The sequence below is a fragment of the Rattus rattus genome, chromosome 6 (genome assembly GCF_011064425.1).
Source record: "Rattus rattus isolate New Zealand chromosome 6, Rrattus_CSIRO_v1, whole genome shotgun sequence".
Classification (NCBI taxonomy): domain Eukaryota; kingdom Metazoa; phylum Chordata; class Mammalia; order Rodentia; family Muridae; genus Rattus; species Rattus rattus.
This window is the reverse complement of record NC_046159.1, coordinates 100,401,907-100,429,421: the sequence shown is the minus strand read 5'-3', so window position 1 is coordinate 100,429,421 and position 27,515 is coordinate 100,401,907. Positions and strand designations below refer to the sequence as shown.

The 27,515-nt window shown below is 45.5% G+C and overlaps 2 protein-coding genes across 6 annotated transcripts in view; one reads left to right on the top strand and one right to left on the bottom strand.

Annotated features, from left to right (window-relative positions):
• Slc37a3 (solute carrier family 37 member 3) overlaps positions 1 to 14,623 on the bottom strand; it is a 40,051-nt gene extending 25,428 nt beyond the window's left edge. For 3 of the 5 annotated variants that reach the window (XM_032906707.1, XM_032906711.1, XM_032906710.1), the window contains exons 1-3: positions 14,504 to 14,623; positions 5,403 to 5,560; positions 3,207 to 3,315 (exon numbers count right to left, since the gene is read on the bottom strand). In XM_032906707.1, coding sequence (XP_032762598.1) covers positions 3,207 to 3,315; positions 5,403 to 5,491 — 198 coding nt within the window. In that variant the 5' untranslated portion in view covers positions 5,492 to 5,560; positions 14,504 to 14,623. Of the gene's footprint in view, positions 1 to 3,206; positions 3,316 to 5,402; positions 5,561 to 14,127; positions 14,448 to 14,503 lie in introns of those variants that run through there. The other 2 variants (XM_032906708.1, XM_032906709.1) reach the window with 2 other exon arrangements.
• Positions 14,624 to 17,637: 3,014 nt separating this feature from the next.
• Rab19 (RAB19, member RAS oncogene family) lies at positions 17,638 to 27,272 on the top strand. Its single transcript, XM_032906706.1, has 4 exons — positions 17,638 to 17,970; positions 20,335 to 20,558; positions 25,148 to 25,331; positions 26,423 to 27,272. Exons 2-4 carry the CDS (start codon positions 20,358 to 20,360, stop codon positions 26,689 to 26,691), a joined length of 654 nt encoding a protein of 217 aa, XP_032762597.1. The 5' UTR covers positions 17,638 to 17,970; positions 20,335 to 20,357; the 3' UTR covers positions 26,692 to 27,272.
• The last annotated feature ends 243 nt before the right edge of the window (positions 27,273 to 27,515 follow it).

Sequence of the window (27,515 nt, the reverse complement as noted above, 5' to 3'; positions counted from 1 at the left end):
CTGCTTTCAAAAGGCCCAGCTTCGGATCCCAGCATCCACCGTGTGACTCACGACCAGAAGCCTGATGCCCTCTTCTGGCCTCCGTAGGAAGCAGGCACACACGTGGTGCATACATACAGGAGCAAAACACTCATACACATATTTTTTTAATAAAAAATTAATAATAAAAATAGAATAAAGTGAGCTTCCCAGAGCAGACACTGGAGCTGGTGTTGCAGGAAGACCTGACCACAAATGAATGCAGCTGAGTGTAGGGACCACACGTCTGCTTGTGGGTTACAGCAGTGGTTAGAGCACCTACTCACCTACTTTAGGATATTAAAGAGAAATTTTACTGTCAGAAGTATTATTTTTCTAACATTTATTTTTAGAGTCTGCAAGGTATAGGCCAGCAGGTATAGTCCAGGCCACTTGAGTTCAATCCCTCAGACCCACGGTGGAAGGAGAAAGTGGACCCTGGAAGTTGCCCTCTGGCTATCTACATACTTGCCGTGGCATGCACATGTCCTCACTAATACACACGAAACAATTTTAAAATTTTAAGATTTATTTTTGTTTCTACCCTCCTTTGGGGGGGGGGTTTGCACATGTGTGTGTGGAAGTGTAGGTACTGTAGAGGCCAGAGGCACTGGACCCCCGAAACAGAAATTGTAAGCTTCTGACATAGGTGATAGGAACTGACCTCTGCAAGGACAAGTGCTCTTAACTGCTGGGCACCTTTCCAGACCTAAAACACGGCATCTTTAACAGGAAGTAAAATCCTGGGGCTGGTGATATGAGTCAGAGAAGGAGAAAAGCTAGATCTAAACTAATTTCCCAATTTCTGCTGTGGTTCAGAGCACAGGATCCACAGGATGGGGCTTGGCAAGGCAGTGGTGGCACGTGCCTTTAATCCCAGCACTTGGGAGAGGCAGGCTGATGTCTGTAAGCTCAAGGCCAGCCTGATCTACAGAGTGAGTTCTGGTAGGCCAGAATCTGATTTCTTAGGGACAACCAATCCAAACTGAAAATCAGCAGCTCTGATTATAGACAAACTAAATGAAAACCTCAGGAGCTGGGGTAAAGCCCAGCCTAGCACACTTGTGAAGCACATGCCTGGGACAGATGAAATCCTGGAGCACCAGGACTGATTGATTAACCAGTGAGCAAGCAAGGATCAATATTATTCCTAATAATAAGGGCTAATAATGGGAATAATTACCACCAAAAATAGTCAACCCACAGGCCAAAGATAGCCCTCCTTAGCAAAGCCTGCTGACCAGGCTGGCCCCTCAGCAGGAGGGCACTCTCCTGAGGACTGAGAGCACTCTCTGTACCCAGCAATCCTGAACCCTGATTTCCTGAGACCCAGGAATTTTAATATTGTGTCTGTGTGGCCAGCCCCAAATAAAATCCCTGGGTATGAGTCTCCAATGGGCTTCCTGAATAGACAGCAATTCACATATGCTGTCACAGCCGCTTGCCCTAAAGTAGAAACCCACCCTGGGAGGGAACCTGCAAATGTGTGCCTGGTTTCCGTTTGCTAATTTCACTTCCTGCCCTTTCCCTGTAATAAATCACACATGTGAGTGCTGTGACCACTACCTATCAAACCCCGGGTGGTCTTGGGGACTGCAAACCCAGAAACGCAAAACCCAAATCTAGTTTTCTGGGTTCTAGGCAGACTGTACCCGAATCCCACACTGAGAGCTCAAACATCGCCAACCTATAGCTGAAGGAGACAAAGATGTTTGGCAGAAACGAGGGGCCAGCAAGAAGGCACTTAAAAAAATATCCAGAGGGTTGGGGATTTAGCTCAGGGGGAGAGTGCTTACTTAGGAAGGGCAAGGCCCTGGGTTCGGTCCCCAGCTCCGAAAAAAAAAAACAAAAAAAAAAAAAAAAAAAAAAAAATCCAGGACCCACAAGGTGGGAGGCAAAAAACGAACTCCTGAACAAACACTCTGAATATGCAAATAAATAAAACTCTTTTTTTAAAAAGGAGGAGGAGAGGAGGAGAAAGAGGAAGATGATGATGATTATTTCATCCCAAAGAGAAAAGCAAAATTTAGGCAGAAAATGGGCAAAGAGGAGCTAGAAAGATGCTCATCAGTTATGAGTGCTTGCTGTTCTTTCAGATGACTGATATTCACTTCCCAGTACCCACATGGGGCAACTTATACCCTCCAATTCCAGAAAGTCTAATGTTCTCTTGGCCTCTGTGGGCACCTGCATGCATGTGTGGGCACACGCACACACGCGCGCACACGCACACACACACACACACACACACACACACACACACACACACACACACACACACGCCCCAAAAATGTTTTAAAGGAGAGTTAATTTTTAAAAAGAAAGCATTAGCCAAGCTGGGTGGCACTCGCCGCTAATTCCAGATCTCAGGAGGCAGAGGCAGATCTCCGTGAGTTCAGGGCCAGCCTGGGGGCAAGCCCAGAGCAGCCAGAGTGTACAGAGATCCTGTCAAGAAAGGAAAGGAGCGACGGAGAGAGGGAGGGAGGGAAAAGTAAAACAAAAAAAGAAAGAAAGAAGTAAGTGTCTGGGCATAATGACTCACACCTTTAACCAAGCACTCAGGCGGCAAAAACAGGCAGATCTCTGTGGGTTTCAAGCCAGCCTGGTGTACAAAGCAAGTTCCAGGCTAGCCAAGACTTCACAGTAAGACCCTGTCTCCAAAAAAAGGAGGAAGAGAAGGAAGAAGAGGAAAAGAGATGGAGTGAAGAAAAGGAAAAGGTAAAAGATTAAGTAACAACTAAAAATAAAAAATAAACTAAGGGGGCTGGAGTGGAGAGGTGACAGAGGTTAAGAGCACTGGCTGCTCTTCCAGAGGTCCCAAGTTCAATTCCCAGCACTCACATGGTGACCCATAACCATCTATAATGAGATCTGGTGCCCTCTTCTGAGTGCCAGAATGCTGTATACATCATAAATAAAATAAATCTTTAAGAAAATAATAAAATAAATCAAGGGGAGAAACACGCATGGCATTTGTTAAACTCAGTGAGGGCGAACCAGAACCCTGTGATTTCACAACAGTGAGAAGTAGGGTGCACGGGCTGAATCTGAAGGTTCTGAAATGACGGCAGTCTGGACCTCAGACCCTAGGACACAGAGTCTGAGAAGACGATGGAAAAAGGAACTAAGGAAGCGCTTATGGGCAGACAGAGGGAGCCCTCCTTAGCTCCATCAGGTACTCTGCATACCTCTGCAGGCAGGTCAATCGATGTGTTAAAAGCATCTGGGGTCCACTGCTTGGAAATGCTGACTTTGACGTTGCTAAATGTTTTCCTTGACGCATGGAGCAGTGAATAGCTGCAAAACACGAGAGAAGACACAGCTGAACGAGAAGCAAGGAAAACAGGTCCCAGCAAAAGTTAGACACCTGAATACTTGCTTTGAGTCTGGAAGCTTTATAAAAGAGAAAACTTTCTGCTGCTTTGTAAAAACTACTAATTAACAGAAACTCTGCTAGGCAGATGATGTCAGTGCACACGTTTAATCCCAGCACTCAGGAGGCAAAGGCAGGCACAACACGGAGTTTGAGGCCAGCCTGGTCTACAGAGAGATAAAATTCCAGTGCAACCAGGATTACACAGGGGAAACCCTATCTCAAAAAACCAAAGGGCAGGTGGGCGCTCCTATCTTCCTTGTGATCCCACTGTCTGCTGTTTGTGCATAACTTACCCTGGAACTAAATGTGACGGGCTGCGCCTACTTTAAGGCATGGTACCAGTTCTGGAAAGTAGCCTTGCCCTCAGGTTTCTGTCTCTCCCTCACACAGATGCCTGCCCCCATCTCAGACAAATGGAGAGCTCTAAGTCAAACTGTCAAAATTACCTACAACTCTTATAAGCCTACAGAACCACTTTTCTAATTATTACTGGAAGAGAAAGGAATAAGAGTGCCTCTGATAGGGGTTGGGGATTTAGCTCAGTGGTAGAGCGCTTGCCTAGTAAGCACAAGGCCCTGGGTTCGGTCCCCAGCTCCGAAAAAAAGAAAAAGAAAAAAAAAAAAAAAAAAGAATGCCTCTGATAGAGATTAATGGGGCTGGTGGTGGCTCGGAGGCTAAGGGAACCTGACTCCAAGCCTAATGCCCTGAGTTCAATCCCCAGGGCACACATAGAAAAAGGACAGAACCAGCTCCAAGAACTTATCTCCTGACCTCCACACTCAAACCAAGGCAGAGATCATGCCCATGTCCAAGAAAATATATCAGAACAGTTGGATAAGAGGTCTCTGTATAATATGCCCCTACCCCTAAATGTACCAGTTCAGGTTATATTCTTCAAAAGGTCACTTAGGGCTACAGAGTCAGAAACATGGGGGATGGAGAGATAGCTCAGCAGTTAAGAGCCCTCATTGCTCTTCCAGAGGTCCTGCAACTATGTGTAATGGGATCCGATGCCCAGATCTTCTGGTGTGTCTGAAGACAGCAACAGAGTGTGTGTGTGTGTGTGTGTGTGTGTGTGTGTGTGTGTGTGTGTGTGTGTGTGTGTGTGTGTGATCTTTAAAATAAAAAAGAAGAAAGAAGAAATATGGACAATTCCTCCAATCATGCTAATTAGTCAGGGGTTACTTACTAACCCTCAAAAGTTACCACAATTCCTTACACATGTCTCTCATCTTTGCTGCTCTGGTAGGCTCTTGGTTCAAGGTGGGACATTTAGCAGCACCCCCAAGTCTCTGACAGTAAATGAAAATAGCAACCCTCCATCAAGACAATCAAAATGTCACCGAACTGTCAAATAACCCCTAGAAAGCAAAATGAAAAATGACCTAGAGAACTTCCATCCTAAAGTCATCAGTAAAGTAAGTACAACGGGGATACCTGAATGCACATATATAATATAAGGGCAGATGTAGAATTGTGATTTCAAGGCTAGCCTGAGTTACACATGTATAGGTCGTGTGTGTGTGTGTCTGTGTGTGTGTGTGTGTGTATTTAAAAAAAAAAAAAAAAGGTTGGACTGTGGCTGGGGTGGTGGTGCACACCTTTAAGCCCACCGTGACTCCAGAGGCAAAGGTAGGTGAGTCTCTGTGAATTCAAGACCAGAGTGGTCTACATAGCAAGTTACAGACCAGCTAGGGTTACATGCTGAGAAGCTATATCAAAAAGGTTGACTCAGGAGGGCGTCATTAAATATTTAGGGGGAAGAAGTGCAGCTCAGAGACTGAGCTTACTCTCCATATGCTTGCAGCCCTGAATTCCATGCTGAGCACCAAAACAAAACAAACAAAATAGGAAAGAAAGCTATCAGAAAGAAAGCTATCACAGAGAAACCTTGTCTCAAAACAACAACAAAGAAAGCTATCTATTTCACTAGAAGCCTGTGACAACCAGCATACTGATACAGTATCGTCCCCACAGGCAGAAGACAAGACTGTCAGCAAGCCATTACCTGAAGAATGTAAGCAGGAACACAGCAACATGGTGATGGCTGAAGCTGGTGAGGAGAGTTCCTCTTTGCAAAAATCGTGGCCAGGCCATGCTCTTCCCACGTCCCTCTTCACCTTGACGTCAGTCTTCCCAGTGACGGAATTACATTGTTTCTTCTTTCTGGAAAGACAAAGATACATTATTGACATTTCTTCAAACATAAAGCAGACCTACTGACACACACCTGTACTTCCAGCACTTGCGAGGCTGAGGCAGAAGGATCAAGAGTTAGCTCAAGGGCATCCTCAGCTACAAGGTGAGTTTGAGGTCGCACAGAGGACACAGATTCGCTTGCCAGCACCCACATGGAGGTTTGTTCACTCCAGTCTCAGGGAATCTGATACCTTCTTTTGGCTCCTCAGGCACCAGGCACACATGTGGTGCAGACACGCATGCAGAAAAACACACATAAAATAAAATTTTAATTTTAATGTATTAAGGTAAGTATTTTAGTTTAACTGGTCATGGTGGCACACATCTGTAATCTTGGTATTCAGGAGACAGAATCAAAAGTTCAAGACTAGCTCAGGATACAGAGCAAGTCACTAATCATCCCCCCAAAATAACTGTTTTAGCCCCAAATCAATAGAATGTAGCTAATTCCACTTTTAAATATTCCTTCTGAAAATGCTAACAAATTTATGAGCATAGTAAGACTCTAAAAATTCTGACAAAAGAAAAAAATTTTATAATTCCAGAAGTTACAAAAACAAGAGCTATCATGTGCTGCTACTTAAATTACAGTTCTTGGTCTTGGCAGATTGCTTGCCTGGCATATGGGAAACCCTGAGTTTGATCCCCAGCATCATATAAACAAGGCATGATCATGCATGCCCGTTATACCAGCACTGGAGAGGGGGAGGCAGGAGGATCAGAAATTCAAAGCCATCCTCGGTATACAACAAGCCCTAGGCCAGCTGGGTGTGTATAAAACAAAACCAAACAAAAAACAAACAAGAAATTGGTTCTTTTACCTGAACACACTCCAGGTCAGAACCCTGTAAGAACATAAGATATAAAATTCAAAATGTAATATAAGAAGAGCTAGGGCCAGCAAGACAGCTCAGTCCATTAGGACACGGGCCGCCAAGCCTGATGACCTAAGGTGGATCCCCAGGACCCACACAGAGAGTAGAGAACCAACTCCCTCCCTCAAATTGTCCTCTTACCTCTAAAGTGCACCATCCCCCACATAAGAATAAGTGTAATAAAAATAATAAGTGTAATAAAAATAAATAAATGGATACCTACATTAAACTCAATGAATTGAGATTACTATTGCTTTAGTAGTAATAGTTGTTTAATCAGAGCCACATAAATAAATGTATATATGTATGTATGTATGCATGCATGTATGTATGTATATATGTATGTATTGAGATATGAGACCATGTGGATAGTTTCTAAATAAGCTATCTTATCCTAAGCCATGGAGATGAAAGATAAAATACGTGGGGAAAGAGTTTTAAATAGTCACCTGCTGTTGGCAGACTGCCATTTGAAATGAATACTATTATAGCATTTGGTCCTATGTAATTAGAATAATTAAAAAGTACACTGTGCACATATATCCCTCACAGCCCAGACACAGCTTCCAACCAGATGTGAGCGAGGGGCCCTTGAGCACAGGAGTTTCTGCCAAGTCTGGATGTCAGTATACCCTGCTTTCAACAGATCCAACACTCTGAACACACACACTGTTCATGCCTAGTGTTTTTCAAATTTAGCCAGTTCAGTTACGATGAATAAAACCCATTTTCTCTATTTTATTTATGTATTTCCTTCCTTCTCCTTCTTTTCCTAATCAGGCAGGGTCTGGTTATCCTACCTAAGCCGGCCTTGGATTCTCTACATAGTCAAGGATGACCTGATTATCTGGCTTCCTTCCATCACCCAAGAGTGCTAGGATTATAGGTGTGCACCACCATAACCCGTCGGAAGTCTAGGCAAATACTCTACCACTGAGCTATTGTTTGAGAAATACACCTGCCTCTGTCCCCCACGTGCTGTAACTAAAGCTGTCCACCACATGTCCAGCTTGCTGACTTTCCCCTAAGGACACATCCTGGACAGATGGCTCAGCAGCGGAGAGCACTAGCATCCACTGGTGGCTCACAGCCCTCCGTACTCCAGCTCCAGGGAGTCTGACGCCCTCTTCTGACCTTTGCAGGTATTAGGTTCATGCAGGCAAAACACGCATACACATAAAACAAAATTTTTAAAAATATTTATAAGGACATGTCTCAGGCTAGCCTCAAACTCACTATGTAGTTCAAGATGTCCTCCAACCTGTTGCAATCCTCCTGCCTTAGCCCCCTAAATACTAGGATCATAAGTATAATCACATTCCACTTATTAAAGTCAAATTTCTGTTTCTGAAGTCATAGTAACTTTAGTATTTTCTCAGTGTGAATACTAAACACATAACTATCATGTAATAGTTGATGGTGCTAAGAATTGGCTTTTCTTATTATTTATGTATGTATTTACTTATTGTGTGTGAGCGTGAGAATCTGAGTATGTATGCTAAGATACACCATGGAGGTCACTTTTGGGAGTTGTCCCATTACTGTCCCACCAATGTCCTCTCACCATTCATTGTGGGCTCTAACCCAGGACATCAAAGCAAGCGCTGGCTTTTCCTATTTTTAAACCACAAAATGCAGTGTATATTTGTCATATGCAGTATGTTTTGGAGTGTGTATACCAGTGGAATGGCTCCATCAAGGGAGTTAACAGATGCACTGCCTTACCAGCTATCACTTTCTGCAAAGGGAGACACTTAAAATGTACAAGACACATTGTTATTACACCAGTTACCATACTATACATACAATAGGATCTTGAACTTGGTCCTTCTGTCTGAAGGAAATGTATCCTTTGAGCAATAACCCTCAATTTTCTACACTGATATCTTAAAAGTAAAAATAATACTAATAAAATAAAATGTTAAAAGTAAGGCCTTGGGCCAAGTGGAGGCACACAGGCCTTTAATCCCAGCACTTGGGAGGCAGAGGCAGGTGGATCTCTGAGTTCCAGGCCAGCCTGGTCTACAAAGCCAGTACCAGGATAGCCAGGGATACACAAAGAAACTTGTTTTGAAATTAAGAGGGGCTGGGGTGAGGGAGGAGAGAGAGAGAGAAAGGAAAGTCAGTCAGACAGTCACAGGTCAGGTTGTGACACACCCACTCTTAATCCCAGCAGTTAGGAGGCAGAGGCAGATGGATTTTTATGAGTTCAAGGTCAGCACTAGCCTATAGAGTGAGTTCCAGGACAGCCAATGCTGCACAGACAGACCCTATCTCAAAAAATGAAAACAATAAAAAGGTCTTGGCAAGAGATATTAGCTCCTACTTGTGGGCTACACTTTGATCTCAAAACTCAGGAAGCACATATGCATATATATGTGTGTAAATACGTGTGTGTGTGTGTGTGTGTGTGTGTGTGTGCACCCTCTCTGCAGAAAAGAACAAAAGTACACTATGAATGCTGATACAAGATGCCTTTACTCTGCCACACATCTGGAGATGGTGTCTCCCTATACTATGCTGCTTTGGGATTTAATAGTTCCCTAAATTGTTACATTGTTACTCCTAAGCTTCTACTTTCTTTATTTTTAAACACTGTCTCACTGTGTTGCCCAGGCTGGTCTAGAACTTGAAGCAATTCTGCCTCAGCCGCTCTCCCGGAGTGCTGAGGTCATACGGGTGACCACTATTTCATTTCTATAGAGATATTTACAGTTTATTCCAACCCAAATTTAGCAAGCCTTTAAAAGTTTCTTGTGCTGGAGATGGTGAGGCAGTACTGTAATGCCAGTACTTGGGAGACTGGGCAGGTGCCTATCTAAATACATAATACATACATACATACATACATACACACACACACACACACACACACATCGTACATACATAGGTAAATACACAAATAGTGAATAAATGTTTTAATTGGAAATGTTCTGAACTAATGACACTTGGATCAAAGTCCACAGACAATGAAACCATCTAACGGACCCAACACTCCTGCACAGTCTGCACCACTGTCCAGCCCACCCTCCCACCAGGCTTACTAGGAACCCAGAGAGTGAGCTAACTAATCCACATCCTTACCGACATCTGACTGTCTCTGTCTCTGTGCCTCTCAAGAAGCCACCACCCCTATCACAGCTTACCTGCCTCAAAAATCAAGAGGTCCTGTCCACCTTGTCCCCAGGGCAGCTCTCACCCATGTTCCTCTGAAGCTCTTGCTACACTACCCTTGGGTTGTGGTACCCACTACCACAACCAGCCCTCCACACTGGACAGCTCCTGTTCCACAGGCCCTTCCCCTTTGCTTTCAGGGGTTTTGAGCAGGCAACTGGAAGAGGAAAGAGTCCCCTTAAGACCCTTCTGTAGTCAGGCCTTCTTCACTTGCCCTTTCCCTGTGTCCCCAAGAAGCCTTCATGGGTGAAACTCAGGCCCGGCATCCGCTCTCACAGGCATTCTAAACACCCTTGCCTTTTAGAGTGCTTGAGTTAGTCAGCTCCAACACGCATTTCACCCAGCCAGGCGCCTCCCTTACCCACACTTCCTTACCAGATTACATGCCATCTCCCCAATGAGTCTCTTCTTCTCCCAGGGCTGGCCCGCTTCCTTCCCTATATCCTCACAGCTGAGTTCTGTCAGAGGAAAATCACACAAGCGGGCTGACTTCAGATTCAAACCGCAAACCTCAAAGGGCAAGCACCACTGCCCGACAAGCCTCCCATACTTCCCTAACAGCTTCTCCTTCTCAGCCTGTGGGGTAGAGCTTTCTCTCTTTCCTTTCTAAACTCCAGTACCTTTTCCTGCTCTGTCGCCCGGGCCTGTGCCTTTACACCAATGCCTCCCAGGTTTATGCCACTAACCAACTAACTGCACGATTGGCCCTCCACAGATCCAAACTGGGATCCATTTGCTCCAAATCTATCCCTCCCCTGGGATTTCCCAGGATTCCCCACCTCAGAAATAGCACCACCATTCCTCCTGTGAACAAAGGAATAAATAGGATTCATTATTTTCCCCTTTCTCTGAGCTTCCATATCCAGCCCATTACTAAATACCTTTTTACTATGTCTCCCTGCAACCACCCTAAAATGACCTTCCCTGATCTACCACCTGTCAGCTATAACAGGATTTTTCTCCCCATATGACCCCACCCACAAATAATTCCTCACACCTTAGCAAAAATACATCAGACAGAGCAGCACACGTGTAAACACAGCACTCAGGAGACTGAGGCAAGATTACTGATTTTTAAGGTCAGCCTGAGCTACACAGAAAAAGACTCTATCCCCAAAACATATAAATCAAGGGATAGGACCCAAGGTAATGATAGAATGCTGACCTAGTGACACCCCCCCCCCCAAAAAAAAAAGATGGGTGATAAATCAAATGGTTTAAAACCTGTGATGGCTTTTCAAGAGTAGATTAAAAGGTCAAACTCTTTGTACAGCCTTCTTCTCCCCCTGTCTGACTTAGTGCCCTGAGTAAGGGATAAGGAACGGCTGGGGCTGGTAGGGGTCTGCCTGAGTAGATGACTGAGCTGGAAAGGTTGAGGGTTGGTAATAAACAATCCAGGTAGATGTGTTAGCTGTCCCACCATGTGACAAATACCTGATGGGAAAGACGTAAGAGAAGGACATATATTGGCTGGCAGTTTCAGAGACATCAGTCCATACTTGGTTCAACTGACTCTGGACTTATGACAAGGCAGAACTTCAGGATGAGAGGGCATGGGGGTAGGGGCTGGGGGAGGGGGATGCTCACCTCATGGCAGCCAAGGAAGCAAAGGGAGCAACAAGCAGCAGACCCCGTGACCTCCCATCAGTCTGACGGGTATGAACTCATCAGTAGCTTAGCCTACTGAAGAACTTAGCATCCTAGTGATCCAATCACACACAACAGCACTGCCACCTGGTGACCATGATGCCCACAGATGAACTTTGCAGGATGGCACCTCATGTGCAAACCGCACAGAAGATCAAAAGGTATAAAACAGTAGACAGTGGAGACAAAGCCTCCCTTTGTTTCCAAGTACCTTGTCTGAGCAGTTCCTGTCCTGTCTTGCAGATTCGCCTTAGGCAGAGCCTCTTCGGCTAACCCTCCAGCACAGAACACAGTTCAGTACTTTCTCTTCTTCGCTGGGGCAGTGTGCTGATTCACCCACCTCTGTTTCTTCAGAGGCGGTCTATTTCCTCAGCACCTGCCCACCCGCTGCTTCTAGGCATGTGCAGTTCCCATTACGTGAACAAACTGTCCATTTTACCAGTCCCACCCTGAGTTCCCCATCCTTTGTCAGGCCATAATCTACTCTCTGTCCACTTGTCTCCTTCCCTCCGTCACCCTCCCTGTACCTACCCCCATCTCCAATCCCTGAACCCAGCAAGCCATCTCCTCTAGGCCTTTGTGCTTTACTCTTGGTTCTTTGCAATAGCTTGTTCCTCTCTTTCTTGGCTCATGTCTCAGATGTCACCTCCCTAAGCGGCTGCCCAGACAACTCATCAAAAATAGTTCCTCTTGCGGCCAGGTGTGTGGTAATGAATGTCTTCAATCCCACAAGAGTGAGCAGAACTGAGTGTGTTTGACGAGGTCAGCCTGCGCTACAAAGCAAGTTCTAAGCCTGTCAAGACTTCACAGTGAGGCCCTTTCTTAGACAGACAGACAGACAGACAGGCAGGCAGACAGACAGACAGGACGTTCCCATTAACCGGATTCTGAGCCACACCGACCCACTTATGAGGGAGAGAGAAGACTGAACACCCAGGGAGAGAGCACTTGCCTAGCATACACATGCGAGGCCTGGGTTCAATAAATAAATAAATAATTTCTATTCTCTGTTTCTGTTTCTTTAACAATTTGCATGTTTATTGTTTATCTATAAACTCCATTTAAAAATAAAAAAAACAAAAAAACAAAACAGTGTCTCTCTGTCCTAAATCCACAGCCGTGTTCCCAGGGCCTACCAGAGGATTTAAACAGATTCCAAAACACAACAACAATAACAACAACAACAACACGAAACTTTGTCAGTGACTTCTTTAGTTGAGTGCCTATAAGGCACCAGGACCCTGATAGGTACTTTGCCAATATAATCAGTCAGCTCTCTGGGTATTTCTCATATGTACACGTGGAAAAACTAAAAGAAAAAAAGCGCCTTGGGCTGCGTAACACATGATAATTAGAATTACCACAGCTTAATCTCACTGGTATGTAGTTTAGGATGGGAAAAGTCCAACTTATAAACAAATGTGGTTCCCTAACATCCTCAAATGTACGGATGTGGCAATCATCTGGCTCCCAAGGATTTGATTCTTACATGTGCGAAGTAAAAAGATTGTGTGTACTCAGAGCACTGGCTGGTCTGTAGGCAAGCTCTAGACGGATTGGTGAGCTGGGTCCTTTTACAGTTCTGTATATGCTAGCACTGTATGCCAATGCTCACACTTACACAGTATCTTTCTGATCTCTCGTCTAACTTAGAAGCTATTTACTGGCACCTTATACAGCCTTTCTCTTTTCAAAGCTCAAGCCTTCCCAGGTGCACACTCCTATAATCCCAGCAGGAGGGAGAGTCCAAGTATGAGGCCAGCCTGGATGACAGAGCTAGACCTTGTCTCCCAAACAAGCAAAGTACACATTCATTTGAGAGCCTGCCTTAAAAGTATGGTGTATCTCAGTGGTAGAGTGCTTGACCTGCACCCATGTCACCTGCCAGGGTGGTGCACACTATTTACCCTAGCACTCCAGAGACAGAAAGATTAGAAGGTCAAAGACAGCTTCAGTTACACAGGGAGATGGTGATTACCTGGACTATTTGACACTGGTCAACACACACACACACACACACACACACACACACACACACACACACACTCTTAAAACTGCCTCATTACCACAGATGTTAAGGACTTAGCTACTGTTTCAGGGTTCCTAAAACCACATCCATTTATACCAGGGTTCCTAAAGCCAACTTTTCTATTCTGGGGCATGTTTCAAAGACAACTACTTTCTCCTCCATCCTCCAGACAAAGCACTAACCGTGCCAGCGATCGCTGCAACGGCTGTCAGTCTCACCGATGATCAGGCACTCATCCAGAACCTTAAACAATGAACACTGAACTGCCCCTGAAACACTGAGAGCGCTGACCCTAAAGTTCAAGTCTATTTACTTCACTTCTTTGAGGGTCGATTTCCTCTTCACTTAAGGATTAAATGAAACGACTTACTGGGATTTTAGGGTAGAGTCTGTTTTACAGGAAACATCTGGCAAATGGCAAAGAAATAATACAACAACTATCAAGGTGTTCTCTTCATCAGCGATTGCTTCGTAAACAGAAATGTGTGTGAAGACACCAAGCCATGGTCAAAGAGGCTTGTCCTGGTAACTATGCATCCTCTAAACACTTCAGTAAATTATCACGGCATCGCTTAACATATTGCAGAAAATGTTAAAAATGGACACATCCCCACTGTCTTATCAAAATTAAGAACAGGCCACACTCTGCAAATAAGAACAACCAAAGTCTGACATTCGAAAAAGAAGCAGAGCCAAATTCCTTAACTGAGGTCGTGGTAGTTACTAGAAAACAAAACCCTAGTTTCTCCACCAAGTCCGTTCTCCCTCTCTGACCTCGGAGCATCCTATACAAAAGCCTCCCACCCTACCTGAAACGTGGCCCTCCTCTTGCTAAACCATGAATCCTTTCCTTGGGTTTCATTTTCTTCCGTTCAAATGTCCCAAGATCCAAGATCCGTAGGCCGAGGGGAACAAGTGCCCCCAACCCGGGAGGTCTGCGTGGGCTGGGCTGGGGCCACCTTCCCTCTCTAGTGTCCTCCTCCCGCTGCGGTGCACACAGCCTCAGGACCGCACAGAGGCAACACCAGGCGCTCCGGTGGGTCCGGGTCGGAGTCTTGTAGGGTCAGCTGCCAGCAGCGCCCGAGCCGCCACACCCACCAGCTGCCCGCGCTTCCCACGCCCGAAGCCCACCGCGCGCCCAACCCCGCCAGGACCCCGAACACCGGAGTGCACGCAGGCTCGCACCTGAGACCCGCAGAAGTACCCGCTCCGCTAGACTCCGCTCCCGCCGCCCCCGCCGCCACCTCACCCAGAGGGATGTGGCCAGAGTTTCCGGAGGCTCACGTGACCTCGCGCACAGGTGCATGCCGGGAACTGTAGTCCGCCAGTGCCGCTTTACCTGAGAGTTGCGAAATCCACTGGTGGGGTTTAACTGAACTGCAGGAAGAGACTAGGCCTTGAAAAGTTAGCTGAGAACAACCGAATGAGAGATATAATTTGAGAAAAACCGATAGGTTGAGCATTTTTTCAAGAGAGTTCTGTTATTCTGTTATTCTGTTTTAGATTCTTGTCTAATTAAATGTAGTTGTTCATATAAGTAGGAACATTCATTCACCTGTCTGTATTCACACCTCTACACCACATTGCCATTACATCAAAATAAGTCATGCATATTAAAATCCCAGCAGTGTAGCTGCAGATACTATTAAATACATACATACATACATACATATATATGTGCATTTTTTAAAATTGGGACTGGAGAGATGGCTCAGCAGTTAAGAGCATTAAGAGCAGTGGCTGCTCTTCCAGGAGACTTAGATTTGGTTCCGTGGTAGCTCACAAACACAACTCTAGCTCCAGAGGACCTGACGCCCTCTCGTGGCCTCCGTGAACGCTGCACGCAGATAGCATACTCTCAGACGGACATGCAAAAATACATAACAACCCTCAGAGCAAGATTCCAAAAGTCGTGATAAACACAAAGCATGCATGTAAGCAGACTCCAGAAACACCTCCATGTGGTCAAACATGATAAGCGTTGTTTTCTGGGGCACTCCTGGATCTGGGTTCATTTCACAGTTAATCATAGGCATTGGTGACGTCCACTAAACTTCTCTTGACTTGCACACCAACTTTTAGCCAAACTTTACTAAGACCCTGAGGGTTCTGGTTAGGAAAGCTGAAGCCACAGCCATAGACCCAAGATTCCTCAGCAGAGGAGAAGCTGGAGTAATGAGCTAATGCAGAAAGCCTTAGGGTCACCTAAAAGCAGCTCGGCAGCCCCAGACCCTAACACGGAGACCTCAGTGTGTTTATTTGTTTTACAGCTTAGGGTGCACACCATAATGAGGGGCTGGAGAGCTGGCTGCTCTTCCAGACAACCTGAACTAAATCCCCAGCACACATAGTACCTCACAACCGTCTGTAACTCCAGGGGATTTGACACCTTTGTCTGACCTCCTCCAGCACCGGGCGTGCACATGGTGCACAGACCTATGTGCAAGCAGAACACCTAACACTGTAAAAGAAAAGGAAAAAAAGGAGGGAGAGTCAGGTAAGGGAGGGACACAGGTAAGGGAGGGACACACCCACTTAGCTTGCCAGGGGAAGCATCTCAGGTAGAAGATGTGGGCAAAAAGGAAAAACACTAGTAAGTAGATTTCCAGATTGTAAGTACTTCAGTTTTCCACCTGTGGATTTAAGATGAAGTGGAAGAGGAGCCGAAGGTGCTGGGGAGATGTGTCAGTGGTTAAGAGCCATCGCCGTTGTTCTAGAGAACCTCAATTCTGTCCCCAGCACCCGTATTAGGCAGCTCACAAGCTGCCATACCTCTGGTTCCAAGGGGTCCCATGCCTTTTTCTGGTCTCCTTGGGCACCTGAGCATGGCGTGCACACACCGAGAGACACCCTCATTCGCATAACTAAGAATCAATTAATTGGACTGGAGAGATGCCTCAGTTGTTAAAGGCTAGGTTCACAACCAAAAATATAAGAATTAATTAGATTGAAAAAATAAAAATGAAGTAGAAAGGCATCCGGCGGGCTATTTAACATTTAATTTCCACGTCTAAGTGCTCTCCCAGTGTGCGGGCTGGGTCTGAGACCACTGACTTAAACAGTAATCATCACCAAAACAGAGAAAGAAGACATTTACTGCTCCCCTCTCTGACACTGACATTTCCTGCCCCAGCCCACACATTTGTGGTGGATTCTTGACCTACAACCAGTTTCCAAGTCACACATGTGACAGTGGCTCTGAAAGCCGCAGCCATCAGCAGCATGCGACGGTGTCATTTTCTCTGGATAGAGTGAGAAACGAATCCAGTTTTGGGTTACCTTGCTTAAAAGAGATATTCCTGAAAAGCCATTGGGTGGGTGGGGTTTAGGGTAAGGTGACTCACAACCTAGAGATTATTTGAAGGTATCACAGACACCATGTTCTCGAACGAGGGACAGCTAGCTGTCTCCTATCTCATGAACGCTGAGAACTGAATTCAAGCTTTCTAGAAGAGCAAGCAGTAAGCGTCCTTAGCCACTGAGCCATCCCTCTGAAAGAGACTAGTTAATACAGTGTAGAATTAATGGACTCTTTTGGTGGGAATAGGAAATTTACCTCAGATCTTTGCTCTTAATGCCAGCGTGAAGGAGGAACCGGTTCTAGGTTCTCTCACACTTAAAGATTAGCCTCTGCTGCTCGGTAAGACTTTTTTTTTTTTTTTTTTTTTTTGGAGCTGGGGACCGAACCCAGGGCCTTGCGCTTGCTAGGCAAGCGCTCTACCACTGAGCTAAATCCCCAACCCCCCGGTAAGACTTTTAAGGAACACTCCCTCCCCACACCCCCACATGCAGTAAAGCAGTTTTATTTTATGTACTATTTTATTTTGGTGCTGGAAACAGAACTTAGGGCTTTGCACTTTCTAGGCAAATATTCTACCATTAATCTAAATCCCCAACTGCTCTAAACTCTTTTAATTCGGGGCCTTTTTGTTTGGTTGGTTTGGGGTTTTTGTTATTTCGTTTTGTTTTTTTATTTTACTTTTATCTATTTGGCATGTGTACATGTCTTCGTGCATGTATTGTAGTCAGAGAACAACTTGCCACTCGTTGGGTCCTGGAGCTAGAATTCAGATCTTCGAGCTAGAATTCAGATCTTCGAGCTTGGCAGCAAGCACCTTTACCTAGAGAGACACCTTGTGGAACATGGCTTTACTTTTTCCAGTTGCTTGAGCACCACCTTTCTTCCAGGGACTTCTCAAAACAAGTCACTCAAGACCCAGATCAGTATCCTCCTCTAAGCCGCTGTCATCTCAGTTAACAGCCTCTCGGCCCAGCCAAACAAGCGTATCGGACAGGATGTGCGATGAAGGATGCGGAGCAAAAGGAGGAACAGGGTAGCTTAGCAGTCGTCAGCTGAGCGAAAGGCAATTCTTTGCGCTTTCTCCTTATCTGATGAATCCTGGCAGGAAAACTAGCTGTGTGCGCTGGGCCCTGTGCTAGCCAGCACCTCGCCTTGGACTTCAGGCTCCTTGCAGGTGGGAGGGAGGCATTGCCCTGTTTCCCTTTCGCTTTCTCTGGCCACCAAACCTGACGCCGCCGGAACTTCAGTTCCCACCGTGCAAGAGGAAGAAGGGGACGGCGGAGGGCTGCAGAGAAAACCAGAAGAAAAAGCAAAAACGACCTGCTCACCAGCGAGGTGGGAGAGTGCCCAGGTAAGCAACAGGTGGACGCAAGAGGTGAAGGGTGCCGGGGTTGTGGAATGGTTTTGTGTGGGAGGACTCTGCTGGTTTCTCCTTGCAGGATTTATATGCTAGCTTAAAGGGGACTTTTGTGGAACCCCGGGCACTTTGAAGAGAAAAAACAGAAAGGGGACTTGGAAACAAGGTTTCAGCTCAAGTTACCGTGATAAGATACCGGAAGTAGGATGGCTTTTTTCAGTTGAAAAGACTGAAAAGACGCGGAAGAAAAAAAAAAAGTGGTTTGATTGTAGCTCACGTCAGCTGGATTAGTTTTCCGTGCGATCTCAGGGGCATCCAAACGGTACTAGACCATTCCTTGCCTCCTTAAAGCCTTTGGTTTTTACATACAGACAGGATGTTTGTGTGCGTTTTTATTTGTCTGTCAAAATAGGCATGCGCATTTGTATGAATTTTTATATATCTGTCAATATAGACGTGGGGTTTTTCTATGACATCAGAGAAAACTAAAAATGAATGAGGGAGATATGAAGGTGTCATAAGGTAAGAGCAATTTACTCAACCTCAAATTCAATCATGAAAGGGGGTGTTTTGGTTTCACGAGATGTTTGGTGGAGAGACCTAACTACATGTGTGAAGGACAGTTTAAATGCCTAAGGGCCTGCCCTTACAGGAATACGCTTGCTGCTTCAAGTATCTGCTGAGTTGTTATGTGGACCAGAAATTTAACATGGTGCAAAGCAAGGGGGGGGGGGTTTTCTGAGATTGACAGATAGGAATCCCGGGAGTCGGGTTTCATTCAGTTCATGGAGTGAAGGGCTGCCCCTGTGCACAACTGTATTGAAGAGAAACAGAGTTCCTTGAGATTGAAGATATGGAAGCACAGGTGAGTGTTGAAACAAGATGCTGAAAGCGGGGATGCAGTTTCAGGTGATTGATGTATTGAGTGATGGGTCTCAAACCTCACCAGATTCTCCTGGGAAACATGCGCATGTGTATCCGTTGTTTTAATGTGTGTGTGTGTGTGTGTGTGTGTGTGTGTGTGTGTGTGTGTGTGTGTGTTCGTGTGTGTGTAACACATCCTGTGGCAGCCAGAGGTCAACCTCATGTGTCATACTCAGCTGCCATTTGCCTTGAACACATTTGACATAAAAATAAATGTTTTCTAGTGTATTTAATCTTATCTTTTGTGTCTGGGTGTTTTGTCTGAATATATGCCTGTGTTCTGCATGCATACAGTGCCCACAGAGGCTGGAAGACGGCACTGAATCCCCTAAAACTGGAGTTATAGATGATTGTGAGATGCCATGTGGGTACTAGGAACCAAACCTGAGTCATTTCTCCAGCCCTATAAATTAAATATATATAAATATAAATGTATATATGTGGATATAGACACACACATACATATGTATCAGGTCTGGGATACGTAACCCTGATAAAGTTCGGCAAATATCATCAAAGAAACCTTTAATACATTATTTTCTTTTCCATACTCAAATCACCCACACCCATAGTGTGTGTCAAAACACACACACACAACCGTGAGTCTCACGATGTAGCCTTAGCGATCTGAAGCTTGCTAAGCATGCCAGGCTAGCCTTGAACTCATAGAGATCCACCTACCTCTGACTGCTGAGTGCTGGAGTTAAAGTTGGGTGTCACCGCACATGGCCTTGCCAAATCATTCTAATTACAGTTTTAATTTTGAATATCCTCAAAATTCTAATTTCCCGGATGAGAGAAATGGAGTACTACCTAGAATAAAAAGACCACATGGGCGCTGGAGAGATGGCTCTGAGGGTAAAAGCACCTGAGTTCAATTCCCAACATCCACTTCAAGCTCCTAGCTGCCTGTCACTCTGGTTCCAAGGCACCCAATCTCTCCAGCCTCTTTGGACATTGTACCCATGTATACTCATAGACATGAGCATCTCCTTAAACTGGCTTCTCAGCCAGATCCTGTCACTGGTCAAGGGCTGACTGGGTAAGCAGTCTTTTAGTGGCTGGGGTGTGTCTTCTACCTGACTGATGGCTAGAAAGTTGCTCCTGGAGGCATTGCCTCCGCTGTCCCACTCTTTGGGTACCTCATCTTCAGGACTGGGACTTCCTCAGCTCTGTAATCGTGTAGAGTCAACTACATGCTATTCCCATGGAAGAACAGCCTTATGTGTCCACCTATACCTGGGTGTGGACTTATGGGGCCTCTCCCTACAGCTGAGCAGTCGCTGGCATCGTTCACCCATGAGAATATTTGCCCTGTGAAAGCCACAACTGCCACAGCTTTTCTTCTTCTACGGCAAGGAGGTAAAGGTGACCTCAGTGCCTGAGCCTGGTTGGTGCGCCCTAGAAAAAAACTAAATGCTCTTATCTCCCTAGGTCTGTTCTGGGAAGCCAGAGCCATGCAGTTCTCCAGCGCAGCCAGAACAGTGGACGAGAACGTGGACTATTTGTTCAAGGTCATCCTTATTGGGGACTCCAATGTGGGGAAGACGTGTGTGGTTCAGCACTTCAAATCTGGGGTCTACAGTGAGTCACAGCAGAACACCATTGGGGTGGACTTCACAGTGCGCTCCCTCGAGATAGATGGCAAGAAGGTGAAGGTGAGAGGGGGACCAGGGGTAGCTCCATTGTTTTCGTTAGCCAGAGGCCCCATTTTAAGTATAAACACAGAAGCCTTAAAGATGATATTGCTAAGTCTACCTAAAGGTCATACGTTCTACAGTCAAAAATAAGGTAAAAGACCAAAAGGATTCACAAACTGGAAATATTTGCACCATGAGAAAGGGCTAGGTTCTCTAATATGAAAAGAACATGGATAAATGTCTAAGAAAAGCCCAGCGACTACCTCATGGTGCCTATCCATAATCCCAGCATAAGACAGACAAAAAGGTTGAGGCCAACCTGGGCCACATATTGGGTGCCAAGCCATGCTAGGCCACATAATAAGAACCCAGTCTCAAAAATAATCAGAGCTAGGTGTAGCAGTGCACGCTTTAGGCAGAGGCGGTTGGATCTCAGTGAGTTTCTATGAGTTCAAGCCCAGCCCCAGCCAGAGCTGTATGAGACCATGTCTCAAAAATAAACAGACAAAAACAAAACAAAACAAAAACAACAACAACAAAAAAAAAAAAAAAAAAACGACCAAATGTAAAAAATGGCCACAGACCAGGAAAACCTCACTTCACCAATTTGTAAGAACAGGGTCAGTCTCAGCATGACAGCTTGCTGCCTAGTCTGGGCCCTACTCAGATGGAGAATCCAGGAAAGTTAAAAGAGAGGTTTACCTGACTTCCTCTTGGAATGCCAAGAAGAGACATAGGTGACGACTTGGTGACCCTTTGCTCTCTGTGGAACCAGACTTCACCCATATTCTCCCAGAATTTATGTTTGTTTATCCCAGACCCTCTCCGCCTAAATCTTGAGCATTGCTTCTGAGGCCATTAAACACATCCTTATGAGATTCATCACTTGTACTTTACTGTGGCCTATGTGACTTTTTTTTTTCTTTTTTTCGGAGCTGGGGACCGAACCCAGGGCCTTGCGCTTGCTAGGCAAGCACTCTACCACTGAGCTAAATCCCCAGCCCCCCTATGTGACTTTTTAATTTTATTTTATTTTCACGGCAGGGTTTCTCTGTAGACCAGATCGAACTCAAAGATCTGCCTGCCTCTGCCTCCGGAGTGCTGAGATTAAAGGCGTGTTCCACCACTGCCTGGCAACTTCTACGATATCTTAGGCCAGTGTATCTTCGTTATTCTCCCTAGACCCTAAATCTAAACCCTAAACACTGCTTGTAAGTCAACAGGGCCCACCTTTATGGAAGAAGCCAATTTGTACTTTGTAAAAAGTCTCAAAGTAAACATGTCTTAAGCTTTGTTGCACACACAGGACTAAATTAATTGTCATCAGAAAACATCTTTTTTTCCAGGGGCTGGAGAGATGGCTCAGTGGTTAAGAGCACTGACTGCTTTTCCAGAGGTCCTGAGTTCAGTTCCCAGCAACCACATGGTGGCTCACAACCATCTGTAGTGGAGTCTTGGCGCCCTCTTCTGGCATATAGGTGTACATGCAGGCAGAACACTGTAAATAAACTTTTTTCAAAAAAAAAGAAGAAAAGAAAAAGAAAACTTTTTTCCAAAATTGCGCTGTGCTTAAACATTGGCTGAAATAAGCAACCTGGTGTCAGACTCCAGAAGTTTGGCTCAGCACCAGCGAACTGAGTTGAGCTGAGCCAAGTTTCATCCTTACCTCACCTAGATCGTTTCTTTGCTGACTGTGCTGCTTTCAGAAAAGCACAAGCACATGTGTACCATACAAATATACACACAACCCGTAAATAAAACGTAATAAATAATAAGTATAAACACCCATCGTTACTCTCAGAGAACTATAAGACGGTGGGGCGAGCTGCTGTGTCCCTGTAATCCTAGTACTAAAGAGGCTGAAGCAGGAGGATCGCAAGTGTGAGGCCAGCCTGGGCTGTATGCAGAGAGACTTTGCCTCTAAATAAATAGGTAGACAGACAGACAGACAGATAAATAACATTTAAGAAGGCATTTTTAGGATCATTAGGAAATTTTTAATATGGTCTCGCTATTAGATGACACCAGGGAATTGTTAGCCGTGAAGCTGGCATTGTGATCATGTAAATGAACATCTCTCTGTAGCTTGGAGAAGAAGTAAGTCCAGAATTCAGAAGGCAGAGGCAGGAGGATGACAGCAAATGTGACGGGCAGACAGCTGCCGGTCTGGGTTTAGAGTTACCAAAAAAGAAAATAGCTACTGTGTATTAATATAAGTCAGCTGAAGGGATTGGCTATCAAAGAACAGCACAAGGGAATCCCCCAAAAAGGAAAATCCTAATAATTATTGAATCCTAGTATAGGAAGACTCATTTTTTCCTAGTCTCTCCTGTCTGGTGGCATGTTCACAATTTTTCTTTCACAGATAAAAGGGGAGAGGAGTTGGCAGGATGGCTCAACAGGTAAAGACAACCCCAATGACCCAGACACAAGCTGTCTTCCTGTACCTGTGGGCTTTCCACCCAGTCACTTTGTTCCCAGAAATAACGAATCTGAGACTAACTATTTATTAATAAATGCCTAGGCCAATAGCCTTGGCCTAGCTCATCACTTATATACCCTGTTTAAAGTGTAAATCATTCTATGTCTTCCTTGTTGGTTACCTGGTCCTCAGTTTCATGATACAGTCTTCCTCAGAGTCCAAGGCAAATCTCCCTCCGACCTAAGTCTTCCAGAATTGTTCTCTATCTCTGCATAAACTCCCACCTCCTATTTCCTGCCTCAGCTCATTGGCCATAGGGCTTTTTATTGATAGGTGATGTGTCCATACAGTTCACAAAAGATTCTGTCCACATCTGACCTCCACACATACACCATGGCATACAGTCCCCAATGCCTAGACACAGGATTTTTTTTTCTGATACTACAGTAACTAGGGCTTTGTACATGTTACACAAACACCATACCTCTGAGTTACATTTTAGTCTTTTTTTCAAATATTTTATTTTTGAGACAGTATCTGGCTAAATCAGTCTGGCACTAAACTCGCTTTGTAGCACAGGCAGGCTTTGAACTTGTGATCCTCTTGTCCTGGCCTTATGAGTAGCTAGGATTACAGATACCAAGCCTGCTAAAGATCAGTATCTACATAAATGGTATGACATAGGAGGGGAGCAATGCCCAGCATAGAGACTCATGCCTTGGATATCAGCACTTGGGAGGTAGAAGCAGGAAGATCATGACTTTTAGGCTAACCTCAGCTGTTTACTGAGTTCAAGGCCAGTCTGGATCATATAAGGCTTTATCTTAAAAATGAAAACTTGGGGGCTGGAGAGATGGCTCAGAGGTTAAGAGCACTGACTGTTCTTCCAGAGGTCCTGAGTTCAATTCCCAACAACTACATGGTGGCTCACAACCATCTGTAATGAGATCTGATGCACTCTTCTGGTGTGCCTGAAGACAGTTACAGTGTACTTATATATATAAATCTTTAAAAAAACAAAAACAGGGGTTGGGGATTTAGCTCAGTGGTAAAGCACTTGCCTAGGAAGCGCAAGGCCCTGGGTTCGGTCCCCAGCTCCGAAAAAAAGAACCAAAAAAAACCCAAAAAAACAAAAAACAAAAACAAAAACTTATACACAGGGATGGAGAGACCACTCAGTAGTTAACAGCACTTGCTTCTCTTGTAAAGGACCCAGGTTTGATTGCCAATACCCACATGGCAGTTTACAACAGTCTATTTCAGTTCACAATCTCCAGTTTCAGGCTGTCTGACCTCCAGTTCCGGGGTATCTGATGCCTTCTTCTAGCCTCCATGGACACAAATGGTGTAGGCGTACAAGTGCACATACACACATGCATGCACGCACACATGCACGCAAAAATACATCTACAATGATTCTAAGTTATTTTTCTTTCTTTCTTTTTTTTTTTTTTTTTTTTTCTTTTTTGGAGCTGGGGACCGAACCCAGGGCCTTGTGCTTACTAGGCAAGCGCTCTACCACTGAGCTAAATCCCCAACCCTTTTTTTCTTTATTGGAAGGTGCGAGTTGGTGCTGATGTGATTGACGTCTCAGACAGTAACCTGGAAAGTATTGTTGAAGGAAGCTACTGAATGTGGACATTCTGAGTGATCCTTTAAAACCAATGCAGTTGAGCCTATGCCATCCCCTTTGCCAGAGTCCTTCCCAATGGGTAAACTTGAAATACAAATCTGAAAATCTAGGCCAAGGGATGTTTGAGGTCAGCAGTCAAAAGAAAAGATGCAGGAATAAGCACCTCCTCCATCAGTGGAAGAGACCTCAGGGTGACCGCTAAACCGGAGAGCACACTTTGGCCCTTCCCATCCCTACTGAACCTGAATGGGTTGAAATAAGACCCGGGAATTTGTTTGTTCTTTTAAAAACCTTATATCTTATATCGTTTATCTGCTGTGTGCGCCAGCACATCTGCCACCGTGTGTTTGTGAAAGGAGGACAACCTGCCAGAGTTGGCGCTTTCCCTTCAGTAGGGGTGCCAGGGGTTGAACTCAGGCCATCAGACTTGGCAGTAGCGCCTTTACCCACTGAGCCATCTTACCAGCCCACGGGAAAATGCTTGTATGATGACTTAAATGAAGGAACGTCCATGCTGCTAGAACTCCTGTCATGGCCTCCGTCCTTCTGCAGATGCAGGTGTGGGACACTGCAGGCCAGGAGCGCTTCCGTACCATCACCCAAAGCTACTACCGGAGCGCCCACGCGGCCATTATTGCCTATGACCTCACGCGGCGGTCCACATTCGAGTCTGTCCCTCACTGGATTCATGAGATAGAGAAATATGGAGCCGCCAACTTGGTCATCATGCTGATCGGTAGGACGTTTTCCAAGCAGTTATCTTCCTGACCCAACTCTGCCCACGCTCAGCTTGCAGTCCTCGGTAGTGAACTGTGAGATCCTGAGAGTCTGAGAGCGAGGCCAGCCGTGTAATCCCAGGTCTTTGGATGGTGAGGCAGAAAGGCGGGAGGTCAAGGGAAGCGTGAGTAAGAGACAGTGAAACTCTCTTTAAAAGGTGGGGTGGGGAAGGAGATAGTCCAGTCAACACAGTGCTTGTGGCGGAAGCCTGAGGACATCAGCTCAGATCATCAGAACCAAGATCAAAGGCGGGTGCTATGGCGCACATCGGTAACCTAGAGCTGGGAAGGAGAAACAGGAGGATCCACCGGGTTCACTGGCCAACCATTCTATCGGAATCAGTGAGGTCCAAATTCATTGATAAAAAGAAGTGTAAAGAGTATAGGAGGCAACTTCTCATGGTAGATTATACCGACGTCTACCTTGTAAAGGTCTTTAGCATATGGAATTTCTCTTTTTAAAATGTCAATCCAAGGGCTGGGCATGGTGGCTAGAGACAGATATTTCAGAGTTGAGGATTTGCCAGATTCAAGTCCGGTACATTTGGTGTTCTGTAAAGCATAGCAGGGCCTAGACCAATACCTTATGGACTGTGACCATATAACAAGGTCCAGTCTAGCCTGGGCAACGTGAGATCCGTCTCAAAGAACACAGGAGGGGGTGGGCAAGATGGCTAAGTGATAAGGGCACTTGCCACTAAGGCTTAAGACTTGAGTTCAATCCCCCAAGAGAAATAACTCTTTTTTGGTTCTTTTTTTCAGAGCTGGGGACTGAACCCAGGGCCTTGCGCTTGCTAGGCAAGCGCTCTACCACTGAGCTAAATCCCCAACCCCCCGAGAAATAACTCTTGAAAGTTGTCCTCTGACCTCTACATATGTGCTTTGGCATGAGAATGCACCATGCTCCAACACAAGAAATAAATGCAATTTAAAAAATATAAAATTAAGTACAGAGACAAACAAGGGAAGGGGAGAGGGAAGAGGGTTTACTTTGGATCAAGACAGGTTCTGTTACTCATTCGTGTTACATTTACACATCTTTCACCCGCAGGGAACAAATCAGACCTGTGGGAGAAACGCCACGTCCTGTTTGAGGACGCCTGCACACTGGCCGAGAAGTATGGCCTCCTGGCTGTCTTGGAGACATCCGCCAAAGAGTCCAGGAACATAGATGAAGTCTTTGTGCTCATGGCGAAGGAGTTAATTGCCCGAAACAGCCTGCACCTATATGGGGAGAGTGCCCAGCAAGGTCTTCCCCAGGATTCCAGCCCAGTTCTTGTGGCCCATGTCCCCAGTGAGCGCACTCACTGTACTTGCTGACCATGTGTGGGAGGCCAGCACGCAAGCCAGGGTATCCAGATGCCAGTGTCTCCCGGTAGCATTGCAGGCTGAGCCTTACTGATGGGCAGCACAGACTCTCAGGAAAGGGGACACCACTGTCCTCAAGGACTCCTATTGAAATGAGGACTTCAGGCCCTGGAGGAAGAGGGTTAGGATGGATTTTTTCCATACTAGTCTCTGCCTCCCCAACGCCCAGAAGTTTTATAGTGGAGTTTGCTTCTCTATTGTACAAAGACAGTAGTTAAGTGGGGAGCAGGAATATGCAGAAAGGATATTTGGAACATTCTAGATTTGGGAACAGCCCAGGTACTATTGGGAAAGGCCTGTAATGAAAAGCCAGCCTGCTTTCCAACAGTCAACACAACCAGGCCTTCTTCCTGAGGAGCAAGGCCTATTGACCTTGAAGCCAGCAATGCCTTCTTGCTTCTTGGTTAGGAACTAGGAGGCAGATAGAACTGGCTTGCCCTCTGTTAATCTGTTTGACCAAGAATTCTTAAAATATCTCCTGTACAGAAGTCAGTCCTGTGTTGAAATTAAATTGTCCTTACATTATTAGCAAACCAGTGTTGTGTCGCCTCCCATAAGATGTGGTCCCAGAGTAGCTGATGCCTTCTTACTGTGGAGGAGCCCCTCCTTCAGAACTACAAATAGAGGGCTAGGGTAACTCAGTGCTAGAGCACATATAATGTTCTAGGTTCAATCTCCAATGCTGCAAAAATAAATGAAAATCAATGATAAATTAATTTAAGCATAAAGGAGGCATGGTAGCATGAGACTGTAACCCCAGCACCTAGAAAGGAGAG

What these genes read in the sequence shown, in the direction of transcription:
- Rab19 (XM_032906706.1), top strand. Translation starts at nt 20,358, where the DNA reads ATGCAGTTCTCCAGCGCAGCCAGAACAGTGGACGAGAACGTGGACTAT. An exon ending in TAGATGGCAAGAAGGTGAAG is followed by an intron (nt 20,559 to 25,147) that starts GTGAGAGGGGGA and finishes GTCCTTCTGCAG; the next exon opens with ATGCAGGTGTGGGACACTGC. An exon ending in CTTGGTCATCATGCTGATCG is followed by an intron (nt 25,332 to 26,422) that starts GTAGGACGTTTT and finishes TTTCACCCGCAG; the next exon opens with GGAACAAATCAGACCTGTGG.